The following is a 16364-nucleotide window of genomic DNA, read 5'->3' on the forward strand; positions in this document are numbered from 1 at the left end:
AATTTAATCTTTTAAAAATTATATTTTTACTATATTAAAATTTACAATTTAACTTCAGCCCCTAAAATATTTTATGACTTCGCCTTGCATAGGAGAGTTGAGTGATATGTATAAGTATGTGTTTGATAGATAACCCATTAGGGATTGTTTTTAAATATAGGTATATATTTTATTGCAGTTAATGAAGCCAGATCCAATGTTTGTGGCTACGAAACTGTTGGCAAGCAATCCAACATTATTGCAGCTTCATGGGTCCAGTTTGATCCACGATTGGATCGATCACATGGAGACCACCAACCAACAGGTTAAACCTTAATTATATATTTATTTATGTATTTATATATATATATATATGCATACAACATAAATATCCGATACAAGAACAATGTTGAAGCCAATGTTAATGGAGATATAGTTATCATTGGTGGTTGAACAAAAATTGCAGGTTGAACTGATTGCACCTAAAGAAGTTGCAAACAAATGTCTTCTCACTTCTTTCAAGTTTCATCCAACAAAGGAATTTCCAACTGGTTTCTGTGACGTCAAAACTGGCACAAACAACATCCGTACACCTTGGTGGTAAGAATATATAATTAGAATTGATGGTCGACTATATATTTAAACGGGTATTACTCAAATCTAGATGTGCCTAAACATGATATTAACATTTTATGTTTGGTAAAATTCAGTTCAGTCTAAAATATGAGCATAAATTTTTCTTTAAATTTACTCATACTTGCAACAGATTAACCTAATCTCATTTTAAACATGTCCATATTTTTTTTAAAATATTTATATTATTTTAATTTAATATTTAATAATTTTTCATATTTTTCTATTTATTAAAATTTTTATATAGCCATCCTAACATTGTTTTAATGTTTATATTAGAGTAATATTATATATTCGTATATAGGTTTTATTTTTTAATGTGTTATAAATTACATTATATATAAAAATAACATAATATAAAATATTATAAACTTAAAAATAGGTCGATATAGGCCTTAAATGTTCAAATCTAAGCTCAACCCATAATTTAAACGAATCTAAATTTTTTCTCAAACCCATTTTTCGAGCATAATATTTTTGTCTAAATTCGTTTAAATTTCAGATTAAACTCTAATCTCAAATTTATATTAAGAAAAAAAAAACAATAAGAAGATAAATAGATTTGTTTAAATCTCCTTCAAATGTGTTGACGGCCGCCTTACCACACGCACGTAGAAATCACTTCATAGTTGATTGTCTCATGCATAAAATAATTTATTTTCTAAAGGAAAAAACATGTGGGCGACATCAAAAGCAAAGTATGTTTTTTCTTTGTCTCCTTAATTCCGTACAAAATGGATAATAATAATAATAACAGTGTTCTTTTTCTATACTGGAGGTACCCTAAACCACAATAAATTAATAAAATTTGTATATTATTAAAAATTAAATAATATCAATCAAGTAGTAGTAAAATTAACCCTTAAAATTTGAACTTATTCAAAAATTAAATTAATCTATTTAATAATAAAAGGAGATACGAGGTATTATTTCATCACAAGTTATTGGCCTCGGACAAAGTCTAAACCACAATAAATGTTCGACTTTCGTCCATTAATGTACCTTTTACTCCAATATTATCATATTCTATCCAAGTTTGGAATTAATAAGCAATACTATTCAACCTCGTTCTCATATGTAGAACAGTAAGCTATGAGTTGAGGGGAGAAAGGCATTTTGCTCACGCAATTATCCAATGGTTTTCACGTCATTGCCGGCACTACTTTTCTCATAATTTCTTCTATAAATACGGACATATGCATGACCATGGTTATTACAAAGAATATCTTTACCACCCCCCACCCCACCCAAAAAAAAAAAAGAAAAGAAAACCCAGGTTCTCTCGAAAAACAATGGCATTTATTACGAAGGCTCTTTTCAACAACATACTACGTCGTTTCATCCATCAAGATTTCCATGAAGCTGTTTCTTCCATGACCATAATTGATGCTTTTCTCTTCCTCGTAAGATAACTCATTTTTCTCCTATAAACCTTTTTTAAGTCATAACATCATGTTGCCGGCTGCTATTAAGCTTAACAATTATTTTTGGTTAATCAGATGGTTCATTCGGTGGATAGATTGGGGATATGGCACCGGTTACCTGTTGTCTTAGGTTTAATATATCTGGCTGTACGTCGCCATCTTCACCAGCAATACAATCTCATCAATGTCGGGGAAACTCCATCCGGTGTTCGGTTTAGCCCAGGAGATTATCCGTACAGAACAGCTGATGGAAGTTACAATGATCCTTTCAATGAGGGAGCTGGCAGCCAAGGATCTTTCTTTGGCAGGAACATTATGCCTGTTCATCAAACAGATAAGGCATACACATTATTTCAAAAACCTCAATTAGGTCATATGTAGTAAATATAAGCTTTACTAAAAAGAAAAAAACATCCACCATACGCCTGAAAAGAATAGTATGTACAAATATATATTAAAATTTTATTAAGAATTAAATAAAGCTTTAACATGGATAAGTTTTTATTAATTTTAAAAAAATATGAAAAAGACCAATATCTTTATAATAATGTCCTTAATACAACATTTGATATCTGAACTTGACACTTTTTCTTAATTTGGTACTTAAACTTTTTAAGGCCCAATTTGGTACCTAAGTTTTTTTAGGTTTAATTTGGTACCTAAATTTTTAAATGTTATAAAAATTACGCAAAATACTAACAGTGTTAAAATTTCTTTTATGCTACAAAAATATTGTCAAGATTATAGAAAATTCATGTCTAAAAATAGATATTGAGCTATGCTTAACGGATTAATATTAAATAAAGTAAATTTTAAAACCCCAACTTAAAATAAATTCATTATTTTCAACTAATAAAATAATTAAATAAATAAAACTAAAAGTAATTGAATATATAAAATACAAAAAAATCATGTCATCTGTCACATGTCGATTATACATTGATTATTTTTGCTACCTCATAAAAAATATTGTTAGAATATTGGAGTAATTTGTAAAACATTTAACAAGTACCAAATCGAACAAAAAAAAGTAGGTACCAAATTAGGAAAAAGAGTCAAGTTTAGGTACCAAAATGAACCCCCAAAAAGATTAAGTACCAACTTAAGAAAAAGTGTCAAGTTTAGGTACCAAATTAGGAAAAAATGTCAAGTTTAGGTACCAAATTAGAAAAAAGTGTCAAGTCATATTAAGCCTTTTAGAAAATATGAAAAAGAAAAACGAATACACTTATAATTATATAAGTTATTTTATAAAATAAATGATTTTATTGTCATTTTATAATTGAGTCGGTGTCCGATTTACTCATTATACCAACTTAAGGAAATGCTGTAACGTTATTATATTTAGTACTTATTTAATATTTAAAACATTTTGAATAGAATTTGAATATTTCAATTAATTGATCCGATTAAATCCGAAAATAAAAGGTGACTTTTAATATTGCCGCATGCAAAGCTAAGCAACTTTATCAACTAGGTTGACGGTAAATTATATGATTGCAAATTAAAACTTTATTATTATTTTCTTTTTAGTTAATGAAGCCAGATCCCATGGTTGTGGCTACGAAATTATTGACAAGAACACAATATAAGGACACAGACAAACAATTCAATATGATTGCAGCTTCATGGATTCAATTTATGATCCACGATTGGATCGATCACATGGAGAACACCAATCAGCAGGTGAAACTTTAATTACATATATATGTCACCATCATTTATTTATATATTTATGTTATTTCAGATTTGGGCGAAGATGTATATTTAATACGAATATTTTAATTTTTGTTAGAATTTTTTTCATTCTTTTTTGAAGTACATACTTATTTTACAGATATAATGGAGATATAGTTAACATAGGTTGTTGGACAAAGTTGCAGGTTGAGTTTATTGCACCTAAAGAAGTTGCAAACAAATGCCCTCTAAGTTCTTTCAAGTTTTATCCCACGAAGGAGTTTCCAACTGGTTTCTATAACATCAAAAGTGGCGCAAAGAACATCCGTACACCTTGGTGGTAAGAACATATAAGCCCTAATTTAATTGGCCAAATAGAATATATGTTTACCCGATATGATACAAACGTTAAATAATATGAATACATGAAAAGATGAAGAGCTCGAATGATATGAATATTTGGATGTGGTATTAAGTTTGGATTTTTGTAGATTCAGGCTCAAGCTATTTAATTTGAATTTGGATAAAGAAAATAAATAAGTATATAATTTAAAATAAATATAGATTCAGATAAAGATATACATTCGACCGTCCAGGGTTAAAGGCATGCAAGATTTTCACATGAACGGGTTATTGTTGTAGGGATGGAAGTGTAATATATGGAAGCAATAAGGAAAGGTTACAAAAGGTGAGAACATTCACAGATGGAAAGTTAAAGATTTCAGAAGATGGATTACTGCAACAAGATGAAGATGGGATCCCCATATCCGGAGATATTAGAAATAGTTGGGCTGGCATCTCAACATTACAGGCTCTATTCATTAAAGAACACAATGCAGTCTGTGATACCCTCAAGGTATTTGTTTAAATTCCATATTTGCTTTATAATATGAGAAATATTTACTAAGCATTAGTATTTGGAACAAAATTTTAGAAGGAATACCCGGATTTGAATGATGAAGAGCTATATCGATACGCAAGGCTCGTAACTTCTGCTGTGATTGCAAAGATCCATACCATTGACTGGACTGTGGAGCTTTTGAAAACTGATATGCTGCTTGCTGGAATGCGTGCTAATTGGTAAACTAGTTTTCATTTTTCCCTTTAATGTTGTCAAATTTTAGGGGCCCCGATTGTTGTGATTTGAACCTCGAACATAACTTTAATGTTGTCAAATTTGTCACAGGTATGGATTATTGGGAAAGAAATTCAAGGACACATTTGGGCATGTTGGTGGATCCTCTTTGGGAGGTTTAGTGGGTTTGAGAAAGCCTGTTAATCACGGTGTTCCTTACTCTTTGACTGAGGAATTTACCAGTGTCTATCGACTCCACCAGCTTTTACCAGATTCCATTCATCTTCGAAACATCAATGTTGCTCCAGGACCAAACAAATCTCCACCATTGCTTGAGGAGTAAGCCTTACATGACGTTGTAAACAACGACTCAATAGTCCACATTTATTCTTAAACTTAGTTTGTCTTTGTACTTTGTAATGCAGGGTTCCTATGCCTGATTTAATAGGCCATAAAGGAGAAAAAACTTTGTCACAAATTGGATTCACAAGGCAATTTGTATCAATGGGACATCAAGCTTGTGGTGCATTGGAGCTTTGGAACTATCCTTCATGGCTTCGAGACCTTGTGGCACAAGATGTTGATGGCAAAGATAGGCCTGACCATGTGGACTTGGCAGCTCTTGAAAGTAATGACTTGTCTCAAACTAGAAATTTATGATCCATGAATTCGTTAAACAAACACATAAAAACTCGATCTAAAATTAATGTCAATGATGCAGTTTATAGGGATAGAGAGAGGAAAGTCGCAAGGTATAATCAATTCCGTAGGGCTTTGCTATTGATACCAATCTCTAAATGGGAAGATCTGACTGAAGATAAGAATGCCATTGAAGTTCTCAAGGATGTTTATGGTGATGATGTTGAAGAACTAGACTTAATGGTAGGTCTCATGGCTGAGAAGAAGATCAAGGGTTTTGCCATAAGCGAGACAGCTTTCATTGTTTTTCTATTGATGGCAACAAGGTATAAATCATACTTTCGTACTTATATATGAATATTTTTGTAAGGAAATTGAATACCAAGAATTGAATGATATTGGTATTGCAGGAGGCTTGAAGCTGATAGGTTCTTCACAAGTGATTTCAATGAGGAAACATACACAAAAAAAGGATTTGAATGGGTGAATACCACTGAAAGCTTGAAAGATGTGTTGGATCGTCATTACCCAGAAATATCAAAGAAATGGATGAACTCAACAAGTGCTTTCTCAGTTTGGGACTCACCTCCAAATGCTCCCAATCCTATCCCTCTCTATCTTCGCTTTCCATCTTCATAACCCTATTGTTAATTTGTTGTTGTGGTTATTTTATCTCCAATATTTACTGTTGATATTGATTACATGTAATTTACAATAAAATTGTTACTCATGTATTGGTATACAATGCATCAATAAAAGTTGATTTGTTCTTGTACTCAACAATGAAAGCATTTAATCCTTTAATCACATGACACAAAATAATTTGATATTAAAAAATAAATTTTGAATGAAATTAAACCTGCTTCATTTAATTTTGATTTTGTTAAGATTATTTTAAAATATTAAACAAATATGTTGGAAATATAAAGCAAATAATTGAGTGCTGCCTTGAATATTTTTGCTAAATCGATTCTTTTCTGACATAGTCTTGGATTGGGACCATCTTGAAAGTGATTTTCGAGTTCCTTGCTTGTTTTGTGTTGGATGAATGCCCCCACCATGTTTGCACCCAAGTTGCCAGAGTTTCTTTTGTCATTGTTTTGTTACACGCCATTATCCTTTGCACAAATAATGGTTGCTTGGACATGGGAGACACGACTAGGTTCAGGGGTAAAAAATCTACGGTTTCTGATAAATGCTTGAAAAGCATATTCGAAAGAGGAATTACTTAGGATGCAAATTGATTCACGCATTCTAGCGGATTTGTTAGCAAGGCATTGGAAAAAATTTTCAACTTCAGAATCAGAAGAACAATTAAAGAAGATGAAGTAAATGGTTCAGTTTTAAAGTTTTGGGTTTAAAATTATTTTTTAATTAATTATAAATTTACATGAAAATAATGTGAAAAAAACAAAGGGTTAAAAGAATACATATCATGAAGTTAACCCGCAACTCAACAATTTGTTAGTATTTTAACGGTTAATTTTACCGAAAGTAAATGCATCGTCTATCTAAAAGCACCCTAAAAAAATAAAATAATAAATTGAGTAATTATTTTATAATTTTTACTAAACCAAACTCTAAAAGTCAAATCTAAATCTCAACTTTTTGCATTTGAGTGAAAAAGCACTTTTTCATCACCAAAAGTCAAAAATTCCTTTCTTGTAAATGAACCATGCTTGAATGAACGAACCTCTATTCATATTCATTTGTTTATTTTTAAGTTTATTTTTGTTCTTAAAGAATTTCAAAATGTTTGCTCGTCTTCATTTATTTAAATTTATGTGTTTCATGTTTATTCGTTTAAGTTAAACAAAAATGTTAGTGGACATGTTCATGAATAACTAAAAACAAACAAACAATAAATAAATAGGTAAAATATATAAATGGTCACCCAACTATGCCTGCATTCTTGTTTTTGTCACTCAACTTTAAAAAAAAAATCAATTTAGGCACTAGCATTTGAATTTGTTCATGTTTTAGTCACAGTTAAGTTAATAGTATGAAAGCCTTTTTCTAATTGGTTTACTAACACATTTAGTCCTTAATGCTTGCATATTCTATCAATTTGATCCTAATTCTAAATAATTCAATAAATTCAACCCTTCACATCTATGAATTCTATCAATTTGATTCTCAAACTTCCTAACCAAAGCTTTCACTTTTAAAATAGAAGCATCCCACATCTATTAATTGTTTTATTTATGGTTGAAATTATCCAATTTGGCACATAACTTATTTTATTTATATTTTAAGAAGTTAGTGTTAGAAATTAACTAAACACCATTAAAATAATAGGAAATACAAGTTTTAAAAATATAATGTATAATAAAATTATATAAATAATTTAATATTTGTAGAAAATAAATTTCTCCTTTGAGTAGCATAATTTTTTGAACCACTAACTAGCATAATTTTAATTTTTAATTAATTTGATAAATGATTTGACACTAATTCAGATTATTAGTGATACATATTGCTTATTGTGGATTTAAAATTAAAAATAAATAGAACACATAATAATCTCTTAATCAATTTATAAGATTAAAAACTTATAATCAATGTAACAAAAGGAAATTCAATTAATGCTTTCACATTTTTTTTCTTATGTAAAATTAAATGTTCATAATTTTTTCTTATGTAATTATTGATTCAACAATTGGATTTTTCAAAGTCATATTTTAACTTTGGATTTAATTTTCATTTCTATGTACCTTGAAGGAGATAACATCCTATCAATAACAAGAGTAAATATAGAGTGTTCTTTTAAGGTTTTTCTATTTTCTTTAGCCAAAATTTTATCAATAAAATAGTTTAAAATATTATATTTAGCAAAAAACTAATGAAAAAAAAGAAACTGAAATAAATTTTAAAGATGAACTCATTGGTATTAAGAATTGGCTTGGAAAACAGCTCCCTAGTTGAGAGAATTTTTTTTCTTTTTTGGGTTTTAAAATTTATTTATAGATGTGGAATGCCTCTGTTTTAAAAGTTGAAAGCTTTGTTTAGGAAGTTTAAGGACCAAATTGGTAGAATTTGTAAATGTGAAGAGTTAAACTTATTGAATTATGTTGAAAGCATAAGAGCTTAAACTCGAACTCAATATGACTTAAACTCGAATTAGAGCTTGAAACTCATAATTTTCCGTAATAATTCTGTCTAGAAATTTTGTTCATCCAGCCTTCACTAAAATTATCATAACTTGAGCTCCCAACTCGAAATTGAGTGAAAAGTGTATTTTGAAGCTAAGAGATAGCTTTTTGAATTTTATGAAGACATCTCAACCCAAAAATGCATGGATCCCGTCTAAAAAATTGTCGTAAGTCAACTGATCAAACTTGAAAATTGATAGCTTTGATTAATTGAATTTGATAAATTTCACTCATCCTATCAAACAGTATTTGATAAATATTTTATTACTTTTACAATTAAATAGATTAATTTAACCTATATATTATTAAAAATATTAAATAAAACCAAAATTTATTTATTTATGCAAAACCTTAAAATCCTAAAACTCTAAAAGTTGAAAAACTCTCCTAAAATTTGATTTTGTTTATAGTAGAGACTAATTTATAATATACGTGCAATAAAACAACTTGCTGCTGTTCATAAATATACATTCTCCCACAATATATTTAAATTATTATTATAAATTGAGGAATCTTTGCCTCTAAAATTATTATATTTGTTAAGATTTGAAAATCGATAGTTCGAATGACCGAAAGAATTTGGACCTCCAACCCGGATAAACCTGATCTGAAAGAAGAATGTTCACCACAGTCAGCTGAGGACTTCACAGGAATACAAGATGTTCACAGAGATAGCTTGCATGGAAGAGCTCGCGTAAGCCTCGCACCGGCAAGGTCACAAGAAGGAGCTCGCATGAACCTCGTAGGGACAAGGTTGCGAGCTATGTTTGCGAAGAGGACCCCCCCTCCCTCGTGACTGGCAGGTACGAGGTCTGCTGGGAAAATTAGTCCTAAGGTCAAAAAGGACCGCATGCTCCACAGGCAAGTGTCCAATAAGCCAGAAAAGACCAAAAGAATGTCTACATTAGGGACAAGAAATACTAATGCCCTCGGCTCAAAGACTAAGACAAAACAATGAACCCTATTCTGAACTGTAATAATAGCAATATATATAAATATCATTGTGTTTCCCTTAATACATAAGCAAATATTACTCAACAATACTCATTTATGTTTTATCAAAGTTTGAAATTCCATATATAAGTGTAAACTATGAGCTAAGGAGGCAAATAATCAAATTCAAGATTTGTTGGAAATTGTGAGCAACAGTCGAAGATTCACTAGAGAGAATATCTAAAGTTACCTAGAGAACAAGAAAGACATATCTAACTTTGGGTGTAACATAATATGAAACAGATGTCCGTTACGGCCACTTGTCGATTCAATGGAACAAAACCTTGACAAATATCAAGGCAGCTGTCAACCTTCAATAGAAAAATATGATTAATATGCTTCAACTCTTTGTCAAAATAAAGAAACCAACCCACCAAAAGATAGCAACCAGCCCAAACCAATTAATACAACACAATTGTCAAGATTTTAGATACACTCTCAAGGAAAGCATTTGAGCCCACGTGCCAGATTATAAAACTCCAGGACACCTTCGGCTAAAAATATGCATGACCATGGTCCTCAGAGAGAATATGTTTACAAAGAGAACAAAAAACCTAGGTTCTCTCGAAAAGCAATGGCATTTATTACAAAGATCCTTTTCAACAATATATTAGGTCGTTTTATCCATGATGATTTTCATGAAGCTGTCTCTTCGATGACTATAACCGATGCATTTCTCTTCCTCGTTAAATAACTCTTCCCTCCTCATATATCATTTTTTATGTTGAGATTTAAAAACTGCTGCTTAACTGTATTTGTTTTTGGTTAACCAGATGGTTCATTGGGTGGATAAAGTGGGGAAATGGCACCGATTACCAGTTATCTTAGGTTTAATATATCTGGCTGTACGTCGCCGTCTTCACCAGCACTACAATCTCATCAGTGTCGGAAAATCTCCGTCTGGAGTTCGGGTTAATCCAGGGGATTACAAGTATAGAACAGCTGATGGAAGCTACGGTGATCCCTTCAATGAGGGAGCCCGCAGCCAAGGAACTTTCTTTGGCAGAAACATTATGCCCGTTGATCAAACAGATAAGGTATACAACATCACTTTTAAGCTGACAAATAACTAAAAGTTGAGTGAGATGCGTGATAAAAACACAAATTTTCAAAATTCAATAACTCAACCTTTTATCAACCATACCAATACCAGTATCTCTTAACATTAAAAGTAGTACTATTAAACTGAACGATTAGGTTGTGACTCAACTTTTCTATTTTTCTTGTCTAGATCACTTTTTGTTTGGTCCAGCCAGATACATTCATTTGATAATAAAAAAGTGTTTTTTCATCTTTATCTTTATCTTATATGTTTTATGATTAATTTTAAATAAAATTTTCATTGTTAAATAATAAATAGGGAAGGGCTAGGCTGGTTGGTCCAAATTACTAAACACCTTTTCCAACCTTCCTATACATTTACTAACTATATATATGTTTTATCAAATATTTATAATATTTTAACTATATATCAGGTGAAATGACAAAAAAAAAAAATCTTTCTTTCTTAAACTAGTGATTGATTGAAAGTTTAATCTCATTATAAATAAGGAATGATTTTAAAATTTATAATCATCGTTTATCTCTTAACCAACCTATAAAACACGAATAATTAATAATTGAGAAAACCACCATATTTTCTTTCAAAACAATATTTACTATATTTAATACGTATTTAATGCACATAGTGTATGTTTCTTCTTTTGGGGCGTGTGCCTACTTTCATTATTAAAAAATACCAAGTTAATATTGAAATCTTATATTTTAATATTTAAAATATTTTAATTCAATCAATTGAGTCTTGGTTATTATTGATAATGTGAGTAAGTGTCACGAGTTAACTCGGTTAGAGAATTACGAAAACGTCTTTCTATAATTAAAAGAAGTCATATTATTCGAGGGTATTTTAGTCTTTTATTTTAATAAAATCAGTAAAACTTTGTATAGAGTAAGATTTGAACTCGTGACAATTGCATTAATAAAATCTTAAATTTATCACATAACTAAAATTTCATTTTAATATACTTTATACATTTTATTTTAGTATGCATATTTTATTATCTTCGTTGCATATCTATATATACTTACTATTAATAAAATCTCTGATGAATTGGTGACACGACTCAACCATGCACCAACTAGGTTAGGAAAATTAAGAAAATGTTCTTCCATAATTAAAGTAAGTTATATTATTGCATTTAATATTCTTAATATGATTTATTTACCTATTTCAATTTTCTTTTACTCACAAGTTAGCGTATTTTTGTTTTAATTTCATATGTATTGCATATGTCTTGTTATTATTATTAGTTTTAAACATTACATTTCATTATTTGTTGTATGTTATTTTTAAACACATATCGTGTTCTAAATAGTTTTCACACACATACGCATGTGATAGAATTTCTAGTATTATTTAACATTTTGATTGATTTTATGTAACTCATCAACCAAATCTCAATTCAATTGTAAAATTATCAAATGCTCCTTATTTTATAAAGAATAAATACTATTTTGAAGTATTTATATCTTTTTATATTTTGATAATTTAGAGAAACATATACTCACATTATGAGAATCATGGAATTTGAATCCAAAATATCATAGATTTCTATATGAAATTTATCATTTCAACCAAAGTCAAATTTAATTTTTACATCACTTTTATAAATTTGTTTTATAAAATTTTTCAATCACGTCATAGAGATGTCATAATCTAATATATGTTATAATGTACTTGATGCGTAAATGTGATCCATTAACCGGGTCTTAACTTAATTGTGAGATTATTAAAATATCTTTTTTCCCACCCTCATCATAATTATGCCATTATCTAGTACATTTATAAAGCTTTTGAGTGAGTTGGTTGCAACCTTCAACCATTCTCAACTCGATTGTAAAATTATCAAAAGTACAATTCTTTTACAAATAAATAAATATTATTTTGAGTAATTATATTTTTTAAAATAAATCTTAAAAAATAAGATATTTCAACCAAATCCTTTTAAATAAAAATTTTATGTTGCGTAATTTTGTAGAAATTCTAATTTCTAATGATGGTGAAGATTAAAACAAATTGGTTGTAGTTAAAGAAACCAGATCCAATGGTCGTGACTACGAAATTAATGACAAGAACACAATACAAGGACACAGGCAAGCAACTCAACATGATTGCAGCTTCATGGATCCAGTTTATGATTCACGATTGGGTGGATCACATGGAGAACACCAACCAACAGGTTAAACCTTAATCAATAAATATGATAGAATTTTTCATGTTTATCTAGGATTTATGAAAAGATGTTCATATATCAAGCAAATATAAGATATAGTATCAGAAGTAAAGAATCCATATTATATTTAGAAATTTAATGGAGATATGGTTGCAGGTTGAGTTGATTGCCCCTAAAGAAGTTGCAAACAAATGCCCTCTCACTTCTTTTAAGTTTTATCCCACCAAGGAGTTTTCCACTGGTTTTGATGACGTCAAAACTGGTGCAAAGAACATACGCACACATTGGTGGTAACAACATATCCACTCTCATTTAATTGTATAATTAAAAATCTACGTTACATTTGAACGTGTGTAGTAATTAAACTAAAAATGTAATTTATTATTAAATTTTAATGCTAAAAAGGAGAACCATTTTAAATAATTAAAGAAAAACAAGTGTTTTTTTTTAACTCAACCAACTGACCTAAACACTCAATATTTTCCGTATATATTTTCCTTCCTTCTTTGACACAAATGTTCAAATTGAAACCCAACCTTTTAAAATAGTCATATAAAGGTCTAACCTTACAAAAGTGCTCAAATAAAAGTCAAATATTTTAAACGTGCTACACTAAGGGTTAAAAATTTTCTAATGTGCTTAAATAAAGGATTCTAAAATGTCATATATCATACTTCAAATTATGTTTTTATTACTTTATTTTCTTTTCAAGTAATATTTAATTACGTTGTTATGTGTTTTATTTTAAACACGTCAATATTCTTCTAATTTTTACTGTAAAATAATTGAAATACGTGAAAATTCTTATTTAAGTACTTTTGTAAAATTTAGACCCTTATATCACTTGAGCAGCACTAGAAAGTTGGACCTAATTTGAATATGTAACCATGATAAACACAAATATATTAAAAATAAGACTTCAAATAATATATTATATGTTTTTTAATTAAATATCACCATCATGGATGATTATGGATATAGTGGGTTTAGATATCACAAATAGTCCATCCATTTTTTAGGACTAAAATAATGTGAATTTGGATCTTCTATGCACTTAACTTGAAATATACGTAAATATTCACTTGTGCAATAGACTCTTTCAAATTTATTTAGTATGAGTATTTTTATAAATGTAACAGAATGTGAGTTCAAGTACGCTGAAGCGTATTATCTTCTTATTTATGAGTTGGTAAGGGACTATGCCTAGTTTTAAGGGTAATCATGTCAAAAAGAGCAAATATAATAAAATCATTAAAAAAATAATTTTTAAATTTAGTGAAAAAAAATAAGTAATTCAAAATTTAAAGCGATTGTATATATTTAAAATTGAATTCGAATATTAAAAAAAATCTAACTCTCTATAAAGTCGAGCATGATTTTCATATGGAAGGATGATTTTTGTAGGGATGGAAGTGTTATATATGGTAGTGATAAGGAACGGTTACAGAAGGTAAGAACTTTGGTAGATGGAAAGTTAAAGATTTCAGAAGATGGGTTACTTCAACAAGATGAAGATGGGATCCCCATATCCGGCGATATTAAAAATAGCTGGGCTGGCGTCTCCACCTTGCAGGCTCTATTCATTAAAGAACACAATGCTATCTGTGATGCCCTTAAGGTATTTATTTAACTTCCTTCGTTGCAAAATTGCTTTATATTACGAGAATTTTACTAAACATTAGTCTTTGAAATATAATTTTAGAAGGAATACCCAGCTTTGAACGATGAAGAGTTATACCGACATGCAAGGCTTATAACTTCTGCTGTGATTGCAAAGATCCATACCATTGATTGGACTGTGGAGCTTTTGAAAACTGATATGTTGCTCGCTGGAATGCGTATTAATTGGTAAACCATTTTGCTACTTTCCTTTTAATGTTGTCCAATTTTATAAGCTTCGATTGTTGGGATTTGAACCTTTAACCAACTGGATTAAACTCCAGATATAATTTTAATGTTGTCAACTTTGTCACAGGTATGGATTTTTGGGAAAGAAATTCAAGGACACATTTGGGCATGTTGGTGGATCCACTTTGGGAGGTTTAGTTGGTCTCAAAAAGCCTATTAATCACGGTGTTCCTTACACTTTGACCGAAGAATTTACCAGTGTCTATCGGATGCACCAACTTTTACCAGATTCCATACACCTAAGGAACATTAATGTCACTCCTGGACTGAACAAATCTCCACCATTGCTTGAGGAGTAAGCCTTACAAGATATTGTTGTAAACAATAGTTCAATAGTCCCCCTTTTTTTATGATCTCAATAGTCCATGTTTATTCTTAAACTTGGTTTTTAAATGCAGGGTTCCTATGCCCGATCTAATCGGCCATAAAGGAGAAAAAACTTTGTCACAAATTGGATTTACCAGGCAATTTGTTTCAATGGGACATCAAGCTTGTGGTGCATTGGAGCTTTTCAACTATCCTTCATGGCTTCAAGACCTTGTAGCACAAGATGTTGATGGCAAAGATAGGCCTGACCATGTGGATTTGGCAGCTCTTGAAGGTAATGACTTGTCTGAAACTAGAAATTTATGATCCATGAATTCGTTAAACAAAGACGTGAAAACTGGATCTAAAATTAATATCAATGATGCAGTTTACAGGGATAGGGAGAGGAAAGTTGCAAGGTATAATCAATTTCGTAGGAATTTGCTATTGATACCAATCTCTAAATGGGAAGATCTAACTGAGGATAAGGAAGCCATTGAAGTTCTCAAGGAAGTTTATGGTGATGATGTTGAAGAACTGGACTTAATGGTGGGTCTCATGGCAGAGAAGAAGATCAAGGGTTTTGCTATAAGTGAAACTTCTTTCATTGTCTTCCTACTAATGGCATCTAGGTATAAATCATAATTTCGTACTGTTTTGCAGAAAAAATTGAATACTATGAATTGAGTAATGATAATACTGTAGGAGGCTTGAAGCTGATAGGTTCTTCACAAGCGATTTCAATGAGGAAGCATACACAAAGAAAGGATTTGAATGGGTGAATACAACTGAAAGCTTGAAAGATGTGTTGAATCGCCATTATCCAGAAATCTCAAAGAAATGGATCAACTCAACAAGTGCTTTCTCGGTTTGGGACTCGCCTCCAAATGCTCCCAATCCTATCCCTCTCTATTTTCGCTTTCCATCTTAAGATTAACTCACATTCGATCTATGGATTTAAGTAGTAGTGGGATCCTATCTCTTATCATAATTTTCATCTTTAATATTTAATATTGATTACATGTTTTAATTTACATCAAAATTGTTTGTTTGTTTTCCTTATGCTATGCATCAATAAAAGTTTCTTCTTTCTTTTTCTTTGCTCGGCCATTCAACAAGAATGCAATACAGAAAGACCCCAAAGTGACACGAACAGAACAAAATGAAGAAACAAAGCTCCTACATCACTACCTAATAAAGTGCCATCCTGCCATTACAATTAACACCTTCATTAAAGACTTGAGGCTAGTACAAGGACCTCGTCCTGCAAAGAAACATGTGTTGAATTCATACGTCTCTTCAATACAATATTAGGATAAGGAGATAAGGTACCATGAATTTGAAT

General features: G+C 30.3%; 2 protein-coding genes across 3 annotated transcripts; both read left to right on the forward strand.

Moving 5' to 3' along the window:
• Positions 1 to 1822: 1822 nt before the first annotated feature.
• LOC105780850 (alpha-dioxygenase 1) lies at positions 1823 to 6202 on the forward strand. Its single transcript, XM_012605370.2, has 10 exons — positions 1823 to 2015; positions 2112 to 2375; positions 3570 to 3722; positions 3920 to 4053; positions 4356 to 4569; positions 4648 to 4793; positions 4900 to 5127; positions 5214 to 5416; positions 5510 to 5753; positions 5838 to 6202. The coding sequence occupies exons 1-10, from the start codon at positions 1905 to 1907 to the stop codon at positions 6064 to 6066; spliced, it is 1926 nt and encodes a 641-aa protein (XP_012460824.2). The 5' UTR covers positions 1823 to 1904; the 3' UTR covers positions 6067 to 6202.
• Positions 6203 to 10125: 3923 nt separating this feature from the next.
• On the forward strand, positions 10126 to 16077 carry LOC105780851 (alpha-dioxygenase 1). 2 transcript variants are annotated; one of them, XM_052629648.1, is made up of 11 exons: positions 10126 to 10257; positions 10346 to 10470; positions 10525 to 10609; positions 12659 to 12811; positions 12962 to 13095; positions 14210 to 14423; positions 14508 to 14653; positions 14781 to 15008; positions 15112 to 15314; positions 15408 to 15651; positions 15725 to 16077. In XM_052629648.1, exons 1-11 carry the CDS (start codon positions 10147 to 10149, stop codon positions 15948 to 15950), a joined length of 1869 nt encoding a protein of 622 aa, XP_052485608.1. In that variant the 5' UTR covers positions 10126 to 10146; the 3' UTR covers positions 15951 to 16077. The 2 variants fall into 2 exon arrangements, with proteins under 2 accessions (XP_052485608.1, XP_012460826.1); XM_012605372.2 differs by having other exon boundaries at positions 10346 to 10609.
• The last annotated feature ends 287 nt before the right edge of the window (positions 16078 to 16364 follow it).

This window comes from Gossypium raimondii, chromosome 4, assembly GCF_025698545.1.
Source record: "Gossypium raimondii isolate GPD5lz chromosome 4, ASM2569854v1, whole genome shotgun sequence".
Lineage (NCBI taxonomy): Eukaryota > Viridiplantae > Streptophyta > Magnoliopsida > Malvales > Malvaceae > Gossypium > Gossypium raimondii.

Bases quoted from the DNA above. Each gene is read 5' to 3' on its own strand.
- LOC105780850 (XM_012605370.2), top strand. From the start codon at position 1,905: ATGGCATTTATTACGAAGGCTCTTTTCAACAACATACTACGTCGTTTC. The intron at 2,376-3,569 runs GCATACACATTA...TTTTCTTTTTAG, and splicing joins CTGTTCATCAAACAGATAAG to TTAATGAAGCCAGATCCCAT. The intron at 5,754-5,837 runs GTATAAATCATA...TTGGTATTGCAG, and splicing joins TTTCTATTGATGGCAACAAG to GAGGCTTGAAGCTGATAGGT.
- LOC105780851 (XM_012605372.2), top strand. From the start codon at position 10,147: ATGGCATTTATTACAAAGATCCTTTTCAACAATATATTAGGTCGTTTT. The intron at 15,009-15,111 runs GTAAGCCTTACA...TTTTAAATGCAG, and splicing joins TCTCCACCATTGCTTGAGGA to GGTTCCTATGCCCGATCTAA. The intron at 15,315-15,407 runs GTAATGACTTGT...TCAATGATGCAG, and splicing joins GGATTTGGCAGCTCTTGAAG to TTTACAGGGATAGGGAGAGG.